Source organism: Salvelinus sp. IW2-2015, linkage group LG2, assembly GCF_002910315.2.
Source record: "Salvelinus sp. IW2-2015 linkage group LG2, ASM291031v2, whole genome shotgun sequence".
Lineage (NCBI taxonomy): Eukaryota > Metazoa > Chordata > Actinopteri > Salmoniformes > Salmonidae > Salvelinus > Salvelinus sp. IW2-2015.
In genome coordinates this window covers 16,892,045-16,905,671 of record NC_036839.1, presented here as the reverse complement: position 1 = coordinate 16,905,671, position 13,627 = coordinate 16,892,045, and the positions used below count along the sequence as shown (strand labels likewise).

At 41.9% G+C, this 13,627-nt stretch overlaps 1 protein-coding gene across 2 annotated transcripts in view; it reads left to right on the top strand.

Annotated features, from left to right (window-relative positions):
• gpc6b (glypican 6b) overlaps positions 1-13,627 on the top strand; it is a 118,786-nt gene that overhangs the window by 68,976 nt on the left and 36,183 nt on the right. For both annotated transcript variants that reach the window (XM_024004643.2, XM_024004649.2), the window contains exon 4: positions 2,673-2,838. In XM_024004643.2, coding sequence (XP_023860411.1) covers positions 2,673-2,838 — 166 coding nt within the window. The remainder of the gene's footprint in view (positions 1-2,672; positions 2,839-13,627) is intronic.

The window sequence follows — 13,627 nt, the reverse complement described above, 5'->3', positions numbered from 1 at the left end:
GTGTGTGTGTGTGTGTGTGTGTGTGTGTGTGTGTGTGTGTGTGTGTGTGTTTGTTTGATCCTTGTCTTCAAGCCTGACTCTGTGGAGGCTATTGATGCCTCCGCCTCTCCTTCCCCTCAGCAGATCCTCACTGTTGGGTTGAGAGAGACAGGGGTCCAATCACATCAAACATGAAGACAGCTCAGAAACCACTCAAAACACAGACTTCCAGCCGAGATGTGCCTCTTCTCTCACCTCATTCATGCAGTGTCTGGGTACTTTGGGAAGTTTAGACAAGTACATCTGCTCACACTGGAAATACACAAGATATTTTGGGCGTTGTGTAAAATTATACTTCGCTCAGAATGTATTTTCAATTCAGAACAGAGACTGGGTGTTTTCTTTATTATTTTAAAGATGTTAAGATTAACCTGACGAAATAGGAATGTGTTATTTTATCTACAGTATACAGTATATACAAAAGTATGTGGACACCCCTTCAAATGAGTGGATTCGGCTATTTCAGCCACACCTGTTGCTGACAGGTGTATACAATAGAGTACACAGCCATGCAATCTCCAGAGACAAACATTGTCAGTAGAATGGGCTTACTTAAGAGCTCAGTGACTTTCAATGTGGCACYGTCATATTAAGAGCTCAGTGACTTTCAATGTGGCACCGTCATAGGATGCCACCTTTCCAACAAGTCAGTTCGTCAAATATCTGCCCTGCTAAAGCTGCCCCGGTCAACTGTAAGTGCTGTTATTGTGGCGCAACAACGCCTCAGCCGCGAAGTGGTAGGCCACACAAGCCAAAAGAACGGAACCGCCGAGTGCTGAAGCGCGTAGCACGTAAAAATGATCTGTCCTCGGTTGCAACACTCACTACCGAGCTCCAAACTGCCTCTGGAGGCAACGTCAGCACAAGAACTGTTCGTCGGGAGCTTCATGAAATGGGTTTCTATGACCGAGCAGCCGCACACAAGCCTAAGATCACCATGTTCAATGCCAAGCGTCGGCTGGAGTGGTGTAAAGCTCACCGCCATTGTACTTTGGAGCAGTGGAAATGCGTTCTCTGGAGTGATGAATCACGCTCCACCATCTGGCAGTCTGATGGACAAATCTGGGTTTAGTGGACGCCAGGGTAACACTACCTGCCCGAATGAGTAGTGCCAACTGTAAAGTTTGGTGGAGGTAGAATAATGGTCTGGGGCTGTTTTTAATGGTTTGGCCTAGGCTCCTTAGATCCAGTGAAGGGAAATCTTAACACTACAGCATACAATGACATTCTAGACGATTCTGTGCTTCCAACTTTGTGGCAACAGTATTGGGAAGGCCCTTTCCTGTTTCAGCACGATAATGCCCCTTTTCACAAAGCAAGGTCCATACAGAAATGGTTTGTCGAGATCGGTGTGGAAGAACTTGACTGGCCTGCACAGAGCCCTGACCTCAACCCCATCGAACACATTTGGGATGAATTGGAACGTCGACTGCGAGCCAGGCCTAATCACCCAACATCAGTGCCCGACCTCACTAATGCTCTTGTGGCTGAATGGAAGCAAGTCCCCCGCAGCAATGTTCCAACATCTAGTGGAAAGCCTTCCCAGAAGAGTGGAGGCTGTTATAGCAGCAAAGGGGGGACCAACTCCATAATAATGCACATGATTTTGGAATGAGATGCTCAACGAGCACATGTCCACATACTTTTGGTCATGTAGTGTATTTTGGCCAGAAAGTAACAAGAAGCTCAAACTCTACTGCAATAAAATGCATAAAACATGTAGGCATCCACTTACACACACACACACACACACACACACCACACACACACACACACACAACACACCACACACACACACACACACACACACACACACACACACACACACACACCACACACAACACACCACACACACACACACACACACACACACACACAACACCACACACACACACACACACACACACACACACACACACACACACACACACACACAAGCAAACTGATGCCCTGACAGAAATGGTGGTTAGGGAATTGCTTTTTCACATAGGCCTGAGATGCAGTAACAAGGTTAAGAAATTATTATTAAGGGCCTGTCTGTGTTGGTGTTTGTTAAATAGATAAAGCCATTAGCCATTACCCGGGAGCCTTGACTTCAAACAAAAATATGTTGATATTTGCATTATTGACCAAACAAATCTGGTGCTGTATTTTTCACATATTTTCAATTTCACCAGCTACAACTGTTGTTCATGTCGTTCCTGTTTATGTATGCTGAGCTTCTGTTGCGCGCCATAGATGTCAGGACAGTGGCGCAGCCGGCGTGTCTTTTTKCATTTTAAACAGTGTCTTAAGCCTGACATTCTCGAACTCCATTTGACCTCATGAGAATTGTTTTGTAGTGCTCTGTTGAAAACAGAAAGCACAGTAGAATGCTCCTACTGTTCTCCCGTTCGCTCACTGTGCTGTGATCCTGGTAAAGGGTCCTCAATCTGGACAGAAATGTTGCCTGGGAGGAATCATACTGGTTTATGTAGAACATAGTTTTACTTCCTGTTAGCTTTCTTAGCCAGCTAGTATCTTATTATTCATCCAAGACAGGAAGTTACAGTTTGCTGTATCCTATGTGTAAAACAGTATATGGTATCTGTTATGTAGCTGATCTTTATTCTGACGCTATATCCACCCACCAGGTGAGCAGCACCCCAGCGTGTATCCGAGCACTGACCAAGATGATGTACTGCCCATACTGCCAAGCCATACCCTCCGTGAAGCCCTGCAACAACTACTGTCTGAACGTCATGAAGGGCTGCCTCGCCAACCAGGCCGATCTGGACCCAGAGTGGAACCAGTACATCGGTAAGACCCCTCCCTTTGCCTTTGTATAAAAAATGCATGCTGTGTTGAATTGTTGGTCGGTGTTTTTCATTTTATGGTGAGATGTCATTCATGTTTTATTTGTCTGTGTTTAGTCCCGTGGACACAACTTGGGCACTGTGATAAGAAGGTACATTTCCGTTTTACTGTTTGAATCTTCATTTTTTCTTTGACAATTTATACTGGATGAAAACGCCATAACTCATTGGCTGGTGGGCTCATGCTGTGTTAAATGGGGACTTGCACTGGGATAGTAGCACACTGTGGGAAACGCGGAGCTTTGTGGAAAGCAGTTCAACAGGAGCTCGTTTAACTTGGGGAGATTACAAACATGAATATAACATGGCAGTTATTTTTTTAATAGACTGCCTAATTCAGTTTGGAGCTTTCATTTAGATATGTCAAGACTGCTGAAGTGAACGAAAGCTGAGCAGGCTAGCTGCGATCTGCACTTTAGAGACACATGACAAGCATGCTGCTGTCAGAAACAAGCAGCTGAAATGGGGCCACAGCTCTCTGGATAGTTGTTCCATGTCAGAACATCGGAGGCCCAATGTAAAGTACAGCGCATCGAGGTGTTGGTGGAGCAGTGTGACATCTGTCAGATTAATATTCAATGGTAGCATCAGGTTGACTATTAGAGCCTTGTTACCCAGGACTAAATGTAGAGCTGATGGTGTGTGTTTACTGTATATGCACTGTATGATTCGCTATTACAGAGCTTGGCCACTTCAATGGCTCTCTACTGTAGGCTACATCAGTCACTACAGTAAATGTCCAGTAGTACAAGATTTATACGATTTATCTAACAGTTTTATGTTTTATGTCCTTCTATTTGATAATTGGGTGGTACTGTGTTTTTTCTAGATGTCAACATTTCCGTACTTTCAATTGGAGAATTGTTCCAGGGGTGGAGATTAAATGTCACTTCATATATTTTGGCTCTCTGACATTTCATATTCATTATAGGCTGAAAGATTTTCAATTAGCTCAAGGTCCAACCGCACAGAGGATATCGATTGGGCTTTCACAGCCTACAATAGTGATTGCGTGTCTGCCAAATGTCCCCTGTGCTTCTGACTGTTCTTTAAGTAGTTGAGAGGAGGATAGACCCCGTGAAAATGAACTCCAACCTCTAATAACACGCCTTTTTTCTTTCACATGTGCCGGATGATCGTACATAGGCTTTGCTTTGCAGCGTAGGGCATTGGCGGTTTTTGCCATGATGGTGAAATCCATTGAGTTTGCATACAAGCTCACAAACCAATATAGGATTATCATACTCTTGAACATGTCTTTTCATCCACGTATAGGGCTACATTATAGTAATATACTTTAACTCACATGAAAACCTTTAGCTATTCCAGTTGCTGTGAATAGAAAGGGAGAAGCTGGTGACTACAGGGCTTTAGAGTGAAATAAAACACAAAAGCCTGGGAGACTGACATGGAACTGGCACCAGAGCTTAAGTAAAGATATTCATCTTGATTCCAGTGGCATCTATCTAGCCCAACAGCGTATGTCTGCTCCGCTGACCAGAGAAGACGAGATACCGGAAAGGTGAAAAGCTAATTCAACCAAGGAGTGAGAAATCCTTTACAGCTGGAAGCTGAGCTCCCGATAGCAATGATTTTTCCCTCAGCACCTCCTCACTGCTAGAGCTCCACTAGCAGAAAATAACACTCTCTGACACAGTGCATTGGAACTTCTGACAAAAGTTGGACAAAAAGGCAGCCATTCACATTACCCTCAGCCTAACCTTCATTTATCCTCAGTGTGAATGTGTGGGGGGCAGAGGAGGGACTCTGGTGCCACTGCCAAAAGCAGCCAAAACAGATGTTCATTCAGTGCAGCTGTGCTTCTGCTTCCATTCATTCAGTCTAGCTAGCGAAATATGGAATGCTCCTAAACATCCATCTCTTCTTATAATAGCTGTGTGCCAATGCGGGGCTTCCGTTTATGCATAGTCGAAGACAGGGGTGGAAATACGAGAGGCTGTATAAAGCTCCCATTATATTGGTGTGTCTGAATGTTCTTATTCCTCTCTGAAAGGGTTTCAATATGTTATTTATGAAAATAGAGTTGAAGCTTGGTACTATGTACTACGAGCGATGGAACTATTAGTATGTGCCACTACAAATCAGTTGAGTTCTGTGTGTTTTTGTATATTTTATTGTACATATAGCTATTATGTAGCCCATAGCCAGACCCCACTGCCAACCCAACCCAAATGATATACCCTTGCAGGAACTTGCTTTCAGTCATTTATTTTAGAAAATAAAATATGGTTTGTTTTATTTTATTTCTCTCTCAGGTGGTAAGACCAGCAAGTTTGTACTTTTTTTTCTTTCTCTTTTCTTGCCTTAGGCGGGAAGCAAATGGGCCAAGCAAATGAAATATGACTGAGGTATTTCACGTAGAACAAAATGTGAAATGTTCAGTGAATCTAGTAGAATTCATGGCTAAAATAAGCAGAACTTCATTTGATTATTTCGGGCTAAAGGAAAAGGGCTGAATTACAGGAGTGGAAAGGTGCTGTACCTATAGAGATTGATTGATCGTAGGAGGTCATGGCACTGTTGTCATACGGGTAAAATATCATGATACCAAAATATATGGCATAATATCAAAATCTGTAATATCAAAATATCAGTAGAGTAGACAAGTAAATTTTAATAACACATTTTCAGACTAAACCAAGGGTTAAATGGTATCAGATTAAACATTACAGCCTTGAAGATCATTTTCAGAGGTTTTATCTATGCATACCTGCCTGCACATCAAACATGAATCAGACAGTATAAAGGACCCATGTTTAAATATGCAAATCTGTCAGCTGAATTCAAGCAAAATGGGTTTTGTTTTCCCTCCTCAAGTATTCATGTAATTAAAATAGAAGGAATAAATCATGGATTATATTGGTTCCACTGACTAGCCAGTCTCTAATCCATTTGTTCCCATTGGAACCATTTGTTCTGACCTCTTGCTATTTTGCATGAAAAAACAACACAAGTGGCTCAGTCTATGAATTATGGAAACAGGTGGCCGACATCATCCTTTATTCAACCTGCGTTCTGCATTCATCCCTGCAACAGAATTATGGCATGCATGTGAATCAGATCACTCCAGGGTTCGTTTTGTTTTACAAAATGTATGTTCATCTTATATACAAGTAATAGAAAAGCAGTAGATGAATGTCATGTGAAGTACGATTAGATGAGAAGTCAGATGTTTTTTAATGGGATGAATCATCTGAAGCGTTGGGTAGGCTAACTGATGAACATCTGTCAGTTCACACCTGAACACTCATCACTGAACATACAGTATGCTGGATTCACCAACTCCTCCAGGGTTTTGTATTACATGATGCATTAGGCTTGAAATATGCATCGAATCTCAGTTTGTACGATGGCTGTTTATATTTACACGTCTTTGAGGTGCCTTTGAAGAGTTTTCATATTGGGAATCGTACTTTTTTTATTGAATGATGTTTTAAAATGTCATATATCTGAAACACTTTTTAAGAGGTTATGTATTTGGCTGTCCTAGAGAATTGATGTCTCGATCACCCTATGGCGTTTGAACATCCGTCACATGCTGTGGTGATATATGTGGCCCTCTCTAGTTTACACCCCACGTGTCATTATCATTTTTTGTGTTGACAGGTGAAAGAAAGCGATTTTCCTTCTTGCTTGACTACCGCAATGCACACAAGACTAGGCCTACCCATTTGCTAATACTCTGGGACAATCCAAAGGTGTATTATACAATGGTGTCACAGCTTTTTCTTCTATTATTTGGCTTCATTGCAATACTGACTAGTATCGTTCTCTCTGGAGGCCGTATGTCACCACAGTGTAAGTGATCTGCATTGATTTTATTTGCTCATTTCTTTTTAATTGCGTGATTTGTTTCACTGGGGTAACTGGAGACAGTCACAACCTCACAATTCATGAAAAACATTTCCTGTCCTTTGTGAAGATTTCCTCATTAATAAAATATAGAAGAGGAAGGAAAATAAATACTCCCAGCAACACACCACTAGAGGACTGCTCGTGGCTGAGAAGGAGACAACTGGGCCAAAAGTTTTCCTCTTCTGCAAGGGCACCGCACTAAAGGAAATGGAAATAGTGATCATATTGTTAATTAATTGTGTGTCCTTACATATGTTTAAACATGGATATAATGAATTGCCACTTATGCCTCAACACCACAGCAGCTAATGAAGTCAGTCAGTAGGGACCTAACGCAACAGCGTTTTATTAAGCTATGTCCGTCTCTCTCTCTCATAGACATAGGAATCTTGGTGTGCACCAGTGACTTGCATGGGGTGCTGCTTATTATTTGTGATTATCATGCTTTTCTGTCTCCAAAAATAGGATATAATCACTTATACTTTGAGACGGAACTCTCTGACTGAAATACAAAAGCGGCAGATACATCATTCGAAGCGACATTTCATACTCCGTCTTGGATCTGCAGTACTAATGGATCATTATGATGGATGTAATTGGGTTTGTATCAGGTAGACACTGACATTTTATGACGAAAGAAGTGAGTTTGAAAAGACTAATAAAACATGTAGCATCCCTGTCTGGATTCTCTTTAGTGATAGTCTGCACAGCTTACCTCTCTTCGTTGCTCACTCTTTAGCTTGTGTAAGTCCTGACTTTATGCTTAGAAGAAATGCCGGAGTTGACCTGAAATTTGATCATGTATCTAATAATAAAACTGAAGGTGCAATCAGGGGTAGTGTGGGTGTCAAAGAGAGAGAGAGAGAACCATGTATCTTCAGCAGTAGACCCAGGCCAGGTGCCATGAGGTCTCATTCTAGAGCTGGGATTTAGACAGCATCATGTAGGTGTAGAGACTCTTACCACCCACTCCTGAGGAAACCCAAGAATTCATTGAATATGAAGATTCATTTTGATAGCTCATCTGACTGTCAACATCAGTTTCCTTGCCCTGAAATTGTATTGCATCCCTTTGTGATGCGATGTAGCAACGGAACCGACCTAAAGGATAAAACCATCTATTCCGTTCCATTAGATTGTTTTAGTTTTCTTCTCTGCCTATAGCTAAATCAGTGAGGTCTGAACTCGCCCCTCCTGGTGATGCACACAGACCTCTGAGCAGGAGCGATTTAGCATGGTCTCCCAGTGCTATTTCACCCCACCACTGGAATGGATAAATGGGTTTATAATGGTTGTTTGCTCTCGGACTAATCTTTGTGGCCACTTCCACCACACAGGGACACGGGGTTAAGCAAATACAAATAAGTAATCTTATATCCTTTGTGATATGTGACCACAGTTGATAGAATCCTGGAATCCATTAATGTCCCTAGCTGTGGGGAAAGGTGAGGGTTGGATAGTCAAAGCTGTTAGAAGAAATTGCTTCTTTAATGAGCCCTGCCTTGCTAGAACACCAACCCAAACACATTAAGAATACATTCCTGATGTACTGTAGGTAGAGCCTGTGAAATAATGTCTTTACCTAATCTGTCGCCAGATTGAAGTCAGACATCGCAGCAAGAAAGCATTTGCTTTGTGTGTTTTATCGATGAAGTAAGGCAGCAGTGTGTGAAAACAGTGGTTGTGAACCTGTTACTCAGACATAATCATAATTCACCTGAATGGAATAACTTTTTCACCATCATTTTGAACAAGATTTGTAAAAGAGTTGCCGAATATAGAGAGAAATGGGTGTCATAATGCCTGCTGGAGTCATTGCGTCGTCACATCCATTCCTTTTCTGATTCCAGAGTGGTTCAGCAGGTGATACTTTGTCCAGATCATGTTTGGGTTTTGTGGTAATCATGTGTTACCAACTTCTCAAACATGTGGTTTTACGAGGAGAAAATTGATGTTGACTGGAAGCAAGGATTTCCTCTACATATTTGTGGACAAAATCGTTGAAACACCCCTGTCAGCCTGCATTAGAGATCATTGGACAGATGCTCGGTTCAAAGACAATCCCCATGACATCCCTCACCCCATTAGTAACGGGATCCGTTGGAGAACGGCTCGCTATTGGGTTCTGCTACAGAGTTTCATTAGGACTAGCTGCTCTGTACAATCACTGGTGCCCCTGAGAACGTAGGTTTTCTATAGCTAAAAATACATTCTTATTATGAGCTATTATACAGTTACAGCTGATAATGACATGTAGGATATGAAGAAAAACCTGATTAACTCTTGCATTTATCTTCCTGTTTAGTACGTAAATTCAGTATAGGTTGCTATTCTGTGTTGCTAAAGGCAATGAACACTCATGTAGGTTTAATAAGCAAGTGGAAATGCTAGATAATTGGCATAAACTATAAATGGATAGTTTCTGTCCAAACAGGATGCATGCCAGGACTCAAGTTTTTTGCTTTGAAGAACTACATCAGAATAGTGGTGCAGCTCAAAGGATATAATCAGTTTCTACTTATGTAATCGTTTCCTTCTATTTGTCTATTATCAGATAAAACACAATTGTCAGAAATTATGCCTAATTGCTAGATACATTTTTAATCAAACCCCAGTGAATTTGATCCTACTTTACAGCGGCGCTATTTCAAAAGTTTCAATGGTATACTTTTAATGCACTTCAACAGTCTTTTGAACAGTGTGCAAGAGTTGTCTCTCCGATCCATATCCTCATGAGACTCATAGGATTACTGCTAGTCGCGAGGGGCCTTATTTTTGTCGTTCGACTGGAGAGGACGTCTTCTATGCAGATCGTTTTATCTGTCAATTAAATATTCATGAGGGTGTTTTAAAACGAGTCTATTTCCCCAGTGTTATCCCGAGATTAAAGGCAACCTGTGTCAGACCTCATCCAGTTGTAGACCTGAACATGATAGAAGTGCCGGTGGCGTCAGCGTTTGGGTTCACGCGATCAGATGTGCGCATTTAAATCTCCTCCAGACATACATTCAAACCAGCAATAACTACCTTCTTGCATATTACATTTGATTTAACTATATTTGTATGCATTTCAAGTCAAATAGCCTGTCTGATCTATGAATCAGACAGAAAATCAAGTGTCTGTTGTTTTGTGTTTCTGCACAGCCAGAAAGAACAAAAGAACAAGTCTCCACAGAACATTGGTATCAGGAATGTGCTACTATCTGGTGTGGTGTGGCCATTTCAAAACTCTGTGAATGAATAGAGAGCTTTTAGGAAATAAATGGGTGTTTGGAAAGGCAATTACCATGTGCACAAAGCTTTTATGGCTTGATAGAAAAAGATTTAACTCAGCCAATCTTGGAAGGTCTTTTTTTATGTGTATCATTGCTATGAATATTTCAAAAGAGCTGTGGATAGTCTCATCTGTTTCTCTCTGGTGTCTGTGTGTGTGTGTGTGCGTGCATGCGTACACGCACACCATGTGCATGCGCTCGTATGTGTGCTCAAGGACTTTTTTATCAGGACAAATTGTGACCAAGGAACAATATGCTTTCCCCTGCCCATTTTTTTCTACGGTGTCATATAACACCATTAGTTGGCTGAGTGAACCACAGATGAGCTATGCTTTACAGAATCCAAATTACATGAGAGCCATTTTTCATCTCAGGGATCTCTTCAGAGGTAAAGAGCCATACATGGGCCTTTTCACTTTCCTTATTTGTCCTTGTCTGCTGGAGCTTTTCTAGCAGATAGCCTCTATTTTAGGGGCAACAATTTCGATAGCTGAAAATAGGAGATTGTCTGAAGGACAGGGTTTTCCTTTTTGTGTGGTTGTATTACAATTTACTGTAATAGAGTGTTCAATTCAAATAAATGAACATGCCTCTAAAAAATTCTATGTTTATATTATTCAATCTCAGGAAAATACTGTCTTTCCTTTAGTGTGTTCATTTTGGAAGAAACTACTGTCACTAACAGCTCCCTCGTCATCATTTTTGGCCTCCTGTCTCAAAATAGGACAAGATGGGCGCTATTTTCATGGCTGTGTGGTGATGATAACCAGATTTCATCCTGTTGGCCGGTGGCCTATCTCCATACTACAAAAGTGAAGCAGGGAGAGCTGAGCTTGGCACGCAGGAGCAGCAGCCCAGTCACAGTGGACCAGACTCTGTGCTCTCCTCATAAATGAGACTCATTAATTCTCCATGTAGGTAGAGAGCGCTACCGCGTTCCTCCTTCTCCTCAGAGACGCAGCACTGTGGCTAACTGCAATTTGACTGCCCTGTCCTGCCCTGCCCTGACTTGACCCAATCAGCATCACTGTCTTGGCTCCTTGCTAGCAGTACACACTACACCAGTCTCTCTCTCTCTCTTCACTCCTCTCTCTCTCTCTCTCTCTCTCTCTCTCTCTCTCTCTCTTCTCTTCTCCTCTCTCTCTCTCTCTCTCTCTCTCTCTCTCTTGCTACGCTCTCTCTCTCTTCACTCTCTCTCTCTGTCTCTCTCTCTCTCTCTCTCTCTTCTCTGTCTCTCTCTCTCTCTCTCTCTCTCTCTCTCTCTCTCTCTCTCTCTCTCTCTCTCTCTCTCTCTCTCTCTCTCTCTCTCTCTCTCTCTCTCTCTCTCTCTCTCTCTCTCTCTCTCTCTCTCTCTCTCTCTCTCTCTCTCTCTGTCTCTCTCTCTCTCTCTCTCTCTCTTTGCACGCTCTCTCTTCTTCACTCCTCTCTCTCTGTCTCTCTCTCTCTCTCTTTGGGGATTGTGTGGGATGAGGCGCTGCATCCTGGGCTCCCTGTGTTTGTAGTGCCCATCTGATAAACATATCTTAACTCCACATGGCTGGAAAAGATTGCCATCTTCCCTTGTGCTGCTGAAGGCAACTCCATTCACTCTCTGCATGGGAGATCTGTGGAGGAGCTCACCACTGGCTGCTCTGACCTGGATTGTCACTTTTTGAACATTTGAATTTGAGTATGTGACCGTTATTTTTCTCTACATCATACCTGAGACCTGCTGCATGCATTCAGATTACATTTACATTATTAGCTTGGCTACTGACATTGTTAGATTTAGCAATGTGTGTACGTTAAGCTTTGTTGACATACGTTCTTTGAATGTAACGTGTCATTGCCTTAAGACATCCGAATCCACATCCTATGAAAATATAAGGTGAACTTCATTTTGCTTGTGGTTACTTCACAGACTGCAGCTAGGAAACCAAAAGAAACCTAGTTAGTCCCTGACCCCTGACCTTAGCCAGTGTGATGATGGATTTCTAACCCAGCATCACAGGCTATCTGCCGCCCCAGTGTAAACAAACACAAGTGCTCTTCAAAGGGCCGGCTTCAGACATAATTGGAAAGGAAATGGCACCAGAGATGACTGAGGTAACGTTGCCCAGCCAGCTCTTCTCCTTACCATTAGTAATAGCAGGTCCCCAAAGACCACTGTGGCCTCATTCTGCAAACATCTAAAGTAGTTATGGGAGACTGGGAATTTCACAATTATAACTTATTTGAAATCCAGAGAAATCATCAAAGCTTCCCTTTTTACATAATTTTATACAAGTAAGCAATGATTTCCAAACCAGTAATTTCAATGTTTATGGAAAATAATGCGTCAACAAATTGTTCATCTTGTTATGATTACAGTCTATTGTAGTTCTGCCATTTGAGCATGGTAATCAACAAATGTTCTCAAAAACAGCTTATTGAATGATGAAGAGGAAACTGTGGCAGCAAGCCAAAGGATTTGTATTACAACACAAAGCCGCATCATAGAACCAATTTTTAATGTATTTTAACAACAAATGACCTGTGATGTTGGGAAGGTTACACACCTGGGAAAAACATCATGGTAATGCATATCAATTTATGACTTGTGGTCAATGGTTTTCCATGCCCTAAATTAAATGATTACTTTATTCAGTAGATAGGTAATGACAGAGTAATTATGACAGTGTGTGGGTGGTGAGGTCCTATCCTGGGAGGTCTACTGGCTGAGACTGCCTGGGCATGACTGAGAAGTTCTACAAGAGCCCTAGAGCAGTGTTACCCAGGCCTCGCTGTTCCCCTTTGGGGCTGCTAGCTGGCCAGGTCCCCATATGCCTGTGGATCTCCACTCCCACTCCAAACTGTCATTACACAGAGACAGACAGTCCCAGTCCCACATTAACATGGATATCCCCCCAAGATAGAGCACAGCAGCTCTGTTCCATGACAACAACAATTAGCCCATGGTTTTGTAAAGGGCATCTCCGGAGGGCTAAGACCGCAATGAGAATCAGGAAATGTTCTTATACAGTATAATTAATAAGAAAGACAGTGTGATACTGTATGTGTGGCAATACTTCTGAATTGGACATCATTGATCTCTTGGTTCAAGGATCATATGATATTATTATAATCCCAGACCAGTGTGGGGTGATTAAAATGCTGTAAGTAAATGCGGTCTTGTGATAATCATATACAGTACAGACATTGCCGTATGGTTTTAGTCTACACAGTGATATTAATGAGGTGGTGACCTTATAGCATCCGTGCCCGGAGCGAAAGTAAATAAGGCCTCAATGTGCTTCGCTTTGAGAAATTCCATTAAATCAACGACTAATCATCACTGTTCTTTTCATTTCGTATAACTCCATTTATATTGAATCTATTGAGTTGATCTACATAGAAATTGAATATACCCCCAGAAGCATTCATGATACATAATTATGTATTGCTGTGATTGGATGCGGTAATTTATTTCGAGTGCCAAACACATAGAGTATAACAATTTGTTATGATGAGACGCTGTAATGAGATGCTGCTTCTTCCTTAGACAAGTATGACAGTTAATGATGAATATTGACAAATAGCAAATTATAAAGGTGTTTTGCATGT